This window comes from Acyrthosiphon pisum, chromosome A3, assembly GCF_005508785.2.
Source record: "Acyrthosiphon pisum isolate AL4f chromosome A3, pea_aphid_22Mar2018_4r6ur, whole genome shotgun sequence".
Lineage (NCBI taxonomy): Eukaryota > Metazoa > Arthropoda > Insecta > Hemiptera > Aphididae > Acyrthosiphon > Acyrthosiphon pisum.
Window position 1 is genome coordinate 2,016,400 of NC_042496.1, and position 5,504 is coordinate 2,021,903.

Sequence of the window (5,504 nt, forward strand, 5' to 3'; positions counted from 1 at the left end):
TTGACAGACTTCATAAGTTGAAATACTTTTCGGAAAGAGAAGCTAGTGCCATAATGCAAGTTGTAACTTCAACTTTATGTTATTTACATAAAAGTGGAGTAAGTTATTGAATATTGAAATAATACTTTAAAAAAAAAGACAAATTATTCAATATTTTGTTTATTTTTTTATTAACTTCAGTATTGGTAATATGTATTTGGTTTTAATTTAAGGTTGTGCATAGAGATCTAAAACCATCAAACATTCTTTACGCTACTGAAAGCGCATCGCCTGAGGCTTTGAGAATATGTGATTTTGGTTTTGCCAAACAACTGCGTGCAGATAATGGACTTTTGATGACTCCTTGTTATACTGCAAACTTTGTAGCTCCCGAAGTTTTAAAAAGACAAGGTTATGATGCTGCTTGTGATATTTGGTCATTGGGTGTACTTTTGTTTACACTACTAGCTGGGTGAGTATTGCCCAAACTTTAACAGTGAACTTCAAAAATTGACTTATGTTCTATGCAGACATACTCCATTTGCTAATGGACCTGAAGATACACCAACTGAAATACTAAATCGAATTGGCAACAGTAATCTAGATTTAAAGTCTGGCAACTGGACAGTAGTGTCTGCTGAAGCTAAGGTACTATTTTTGTGTTTTGTAGCAGTCTTGTATGTATTATTAAATGAAATGACCAATTTGTGTTTCAGGATTTGGTTAAAAAGTTGTTACATATAGATCCTCATCAAAGGCCAACAGCTTGTCAGGTATTATTAAGTCCGTGGATAATGAACAGAGACAAATTACCAACGCATCAGATACAATTGCAGGAATCGTACAAGATCAAGGTTATTCAAATAATTGCACATGTTTTCACAGTAATGTTTATAAAAATGTTCTATTTTGGTTTCAGGGGGCAATGGAAGCAACTTACCGAGCAGTTAGTCAGTCACCACCAACCCCTAATTTAGGACCAGTAGTTTTAAGTCAGCTGGCTCAAAGACGACACAAGTCACGTACTAAATGATACTTTATAACTACTTATTATACATAACACTATATATTCCTTTTTATTCTATTTCTATAACTTCTATATTTATCTTATATTGTATACCATTGATATCATATTTCAATTTTAAATTTAGCATCTTTTAATGTATTTTAATATTTTAAAAATATCTTTTCGACTTTATAGTATCTAAATTATTCTATTAATTCTTAAGGTTCAAAGAAAACTCATTTGTTTACCGCGGCACAAAAGGTATATAAGCAACATGCTAACATTGACAATATAAATGTAATGGACTTCAATTATTATATTATGTGTATATACTGTTAGTGAAAAAAGCTAGATGAGCATCAATTATCAAGTCTGACGTTATGATGTTCATAACATTATTTTTTACAATTGGTTTATTCACATGTGCTTATAATAAACAGTATTAAACATTCCTAGTAAGTTTGTTGTTATGTTTATTAATTACATTTATAAAGTATACAAAAATGTAATTATATTTTTTATGTTTAAAAATATACAAATTTGTTAAAAGTATTATGTTGTATTGTTACACAGGTTCTCTCTTATATAATTTTTTTTTTTACTGGCTTATATAACAGTGTATATGGCTGCCAATGGCTAATATTATGCATTAAGGAAATGTCATTGGTACATTTCATAGTTTAGTCAATTTATATTAATTAGTAATTAGTTTAGGTGATAAACTTAAATTATTACATATTTATATTTTAATTTAAAATGTACTTGTATTACTATTTTGAAAATCTGTATTATCAAATAAGTTTTCTGATAATTCAGGTTTAAGAAATATATTATGTATTTGATATGGTTCATTTGTTTTCTCAAACAATTTGTTGTTATTGTTCCTGGAAACTTATACTTCCAACCATTAGTAATTAAGGTTTTTGATGTTCAAACCATTACATAATTTTAGATTCATATAATGAAGTGACGAATGCATTTGTTTTACAATAGTGTTTTTATTTTATTAAAATATTTTTGCGTGTCATCACCCTTTGGAGCAGTAAAACTGCTTGAATGTTAATCTTGAATATAATTTCTGGTTTGGAAAATGATTTTTGGTGATAATTAAGGGAGGGCAATTAGAATATTCCCGATACTTTTATTAATAACTAGCTGATCCCGGTCAATTAGTTTATTTAATATTCGGTGTATGATGTTCAAAACTTAAAAATGTTCATCGATCACCTTTAATCTAAAAATAATTGTGCAAGCACCGCTTTAAAATTCGAATTTTGGAAGATGCTACGTAGTGCACGCTTAGATGATGGCACGAAGGTACCGTGAAAATTGCAAGACTCGAGCATTATTTAGGATCTACGGTGAGCCAGTCGGGACACGTTCGATCATATTATATTATTATAATTTATAACCGGCGTTGCCCTTGATGCACGCTTTTGATTATGAGAACAGTATATTTTAGGTAGATATTGCAGACACTGCAAGGTGCGTACGTAATTACGACTATTTTATTAAAACAATAACACGTTATTTTGATGTGCATGTGTAGGTTATACCGGGACAACAGTCGAAAAATTAGCTTAGGGCCGAATATCAATTTTACTAAGTCATATTGTTTTGACCAAATATAATATATATTGGTAAGGGGTAAAATTATGTTCAATCATAACCTGCAATATAGCAATCTTACAATAAACATAAGTATATTATTATTTAGTTTGGGTACCTATTTTTTTGGCTGAACTACAGCTGGCGCCTTGCATTTTTCCATCCAGACATCCAGTTTCCTACTTTTCGGTAGATTTTCTTAAAGAATTTTTTCATACAATACTTTTCTTGATAATTACGAATACAACAGAAAAAAAAATTGCTCGAAACGGTCGAGCAAAAATAACAAAATAACAATATAGAACATAGTACGTAAAGACTACGTCTGTCCATAGAGTATAGTGTATAGACTACATTTCTGTCCATAGAGTGTATAAGGACAGAGGCGTGCCCAGGATAAAAATGTAGGACAGGCCCAGTTATAATTGTTTTAATTTATATAGGTACACATTATTTTTTAGACACTTTTTATAACATTTTAAAATTTAAAATCATATAATATATCCAATATAACACAATTTATTCCTCCTGTTTGACTTGTTAATAATATTTTAAAAGTTTAAAAGATATTAAAAGTGAATACAAATGAAACAATAGTTTTTTTTTTTAATAGAGTACCTATACTTACATAAAATATAATTATTTAGGGAATTGAAGTCTTCGATTTTTCAATCCAAAGATATACTTTGTACCATAAACTTTAAAAACTACGTTGTTTGTCACAAATTTGACGACGTGGAAAATTAATAACCGGTCGAATAGGTTGTACATCACTATTTAAGCTAATATCAAGCTTTATTACCTAATTCTTGACGATTGTTGACGAAGAACAGTCGGTGACTAACGTTTAATTAATAACAATCATTTCGGGAATATTGTCTAGTATTTAAAATTTTTAGCCGTCGTCCGATAAACAGTAGGAACTGTGGCCACAATAATTCACGCTTGATATAAAAGTGTGTAATAAATAAATAATCTTTGTTCCAAATTGATTTCATTTCGTATCATTTCGTAATACGAAAAAAAACACAGGGCAGGCCTGGGCCTACCAAGCCTACCCGCTGGGCACGCCATTGTATAAGGATAGCGTTTATAATATTAGTGCAACGGTATCGAGTTCAAATCTCAGATATCATTATAATTTTTTGACTTATTCCGTAGACTTTTCAAAAATGTTATTTCATACAAACCTAGCCTTGACAAATATACGAACAAAACAAAAAAAAAATTACTCAAATCGGTCGACCAGTTTTTGAGTTTCAGTGAGACAACGGACAGCAATTAATTTTTATATATTGTATAAAATGGTAAAAACTAAAAAACTTGAATTCTTACGCAAAACAAGTTTTCGGTAGGTATCATCGAATTTCTTTTTTTGTTACGATTTAAAAACGAATAACTGTAGATACTTGAATTGTTAATATTATAATTTTCTATACTCTATGCAAAGATGGGCAAGTTAATGAAAATAATTAACTCAAGTTAAGAGGAAACAACATCGATAAGTTAAAAGTTAACAAATCTGAGCGCACGGCAGTGCGCCAGGCCAAGTTACAGCAATGCCAGTGTATCTTTACACGAACCAATTCGTCCAGTTTTTCTAACCCATATATCTCTGTTTCCTCTTAAGATAAACTTTTGAAATTTAAAACACAGATTAATCTCGAGTAGCTAAGGACGCTGTAAGAAAATGAGCCCTTAGTATTGGGCCATTTCAAAATGGGAGGATTTCAAAATTTGCAATTTTGTTACTGACTCACTGACTGACTGATCATCAAAATTATAAAACACTTCCCGTATAGGTAGAAACGTGAAATTTGGCACAAAGGTAGATTTTAGAGAGTAACTAAAGGGAAAAATCTAAAAATTGAATTTTTTTCAAAATTAATGCCTCTCCAGAGTGTGTATTTCTAAACGTATGAAGTGGCGCGCTAAAATAAAATAAACGCATAAACGTTTACTTTCAAACAGCGTTATACAATATGGTAATAAGAAATTGTTTGTAGTTGACTTATATATATATATATTTAATATTTATAAAACATAATCATGTTTTCGTACATTTATTTTATTCAAATACAAAATATAATATACTCATACAAATACAGAATATTTTAATAATTCGTCGGTTTGCGAACGATAATTTTACGTGATAACGTCACAAAAAACATTGATGACAAATTGCATAATGCATACTCATATGAATTGAATGGAATTATTAGTTACCGAAATAGCCACGATCGTATCGTAATCGCGACGCATCGTGTTGGTGTGGTTTGTGGTGGCAAGAAAGGAAAGGTCGTAGTGTCGTAGTGTCATTGTTGAATATAACCGTCTAAGAACTTTGTATAGGCCAGACTTAACAGACATTCCATCTAAAAAGTCTCGACGACGAAAAAATAAAAGATCGTACTTGGGTATCTTTGCCTGGTATTGACAACGCTCAAGAGTCCAATTTCTCAGCTCCTCAACAGAAACCCAAACGGTTTTACAAGAGACCGTTTACAAATTTAAAAAAAAATAAAAAAAAAATAAATAATAACAACACGTCGTCCACGGCGCTGAAGCCCGCAAAAATAAATGATATCCTCAGCAAAAACATAACAGTGAAAAAAGGCCAAGTTCCAAACTCCCTCCCAAAAAAGTCGGCCTATGAAAATAGTGAAATCTACATTGTGGCCAAGTCTGCTATTTTTTAATTCATAACCTCAATGCACTCCTACATTAAAGAGCAACAATTCTCTTTTATTTGTATTGCTTAACACTTGGTCAGTTTCTAAATGAGGAATAAAATATCATTATCGAATGTGCTCACTTATGACTTACGAGGGTGATGGGGAGAAGAAGATGCAGAAAAAAGTAAAAGGTTTAGATTTCTTCTCATAAAAGACAGCGAATCATAGTAAGTATT

At 30.8% G+C, this 5,504-nt stretch overlaps 1 protein-coding gene across 1 annotated transcript in view; it reads left to right on the forward strand.

The window, feature by feature from the left end:
• Positions 1-1,836, forward strand: part of LOC100163709 (ribosomal protein S6 kinase 2 beta) — a gene marked incomplete in the record, with an annotated part of 7,943 nt that extends 6,107 nt beyond the window's left edge. Inside the window, 5 exon segments of the mRNA XM_008187255.3 lie at positions 1-98; positions 213-451; positions 510-627; positions 696-833; positions 899-1,836. Coding sequence (XP_008185477.1) covers positions 1-98; positions 213-451; positions 510-627; positions 696-833; positions 899-1,012 — 707 coding nt within the window.
• Positions 1,837-5,504: the final 3,668 nt, after the last annotated feature.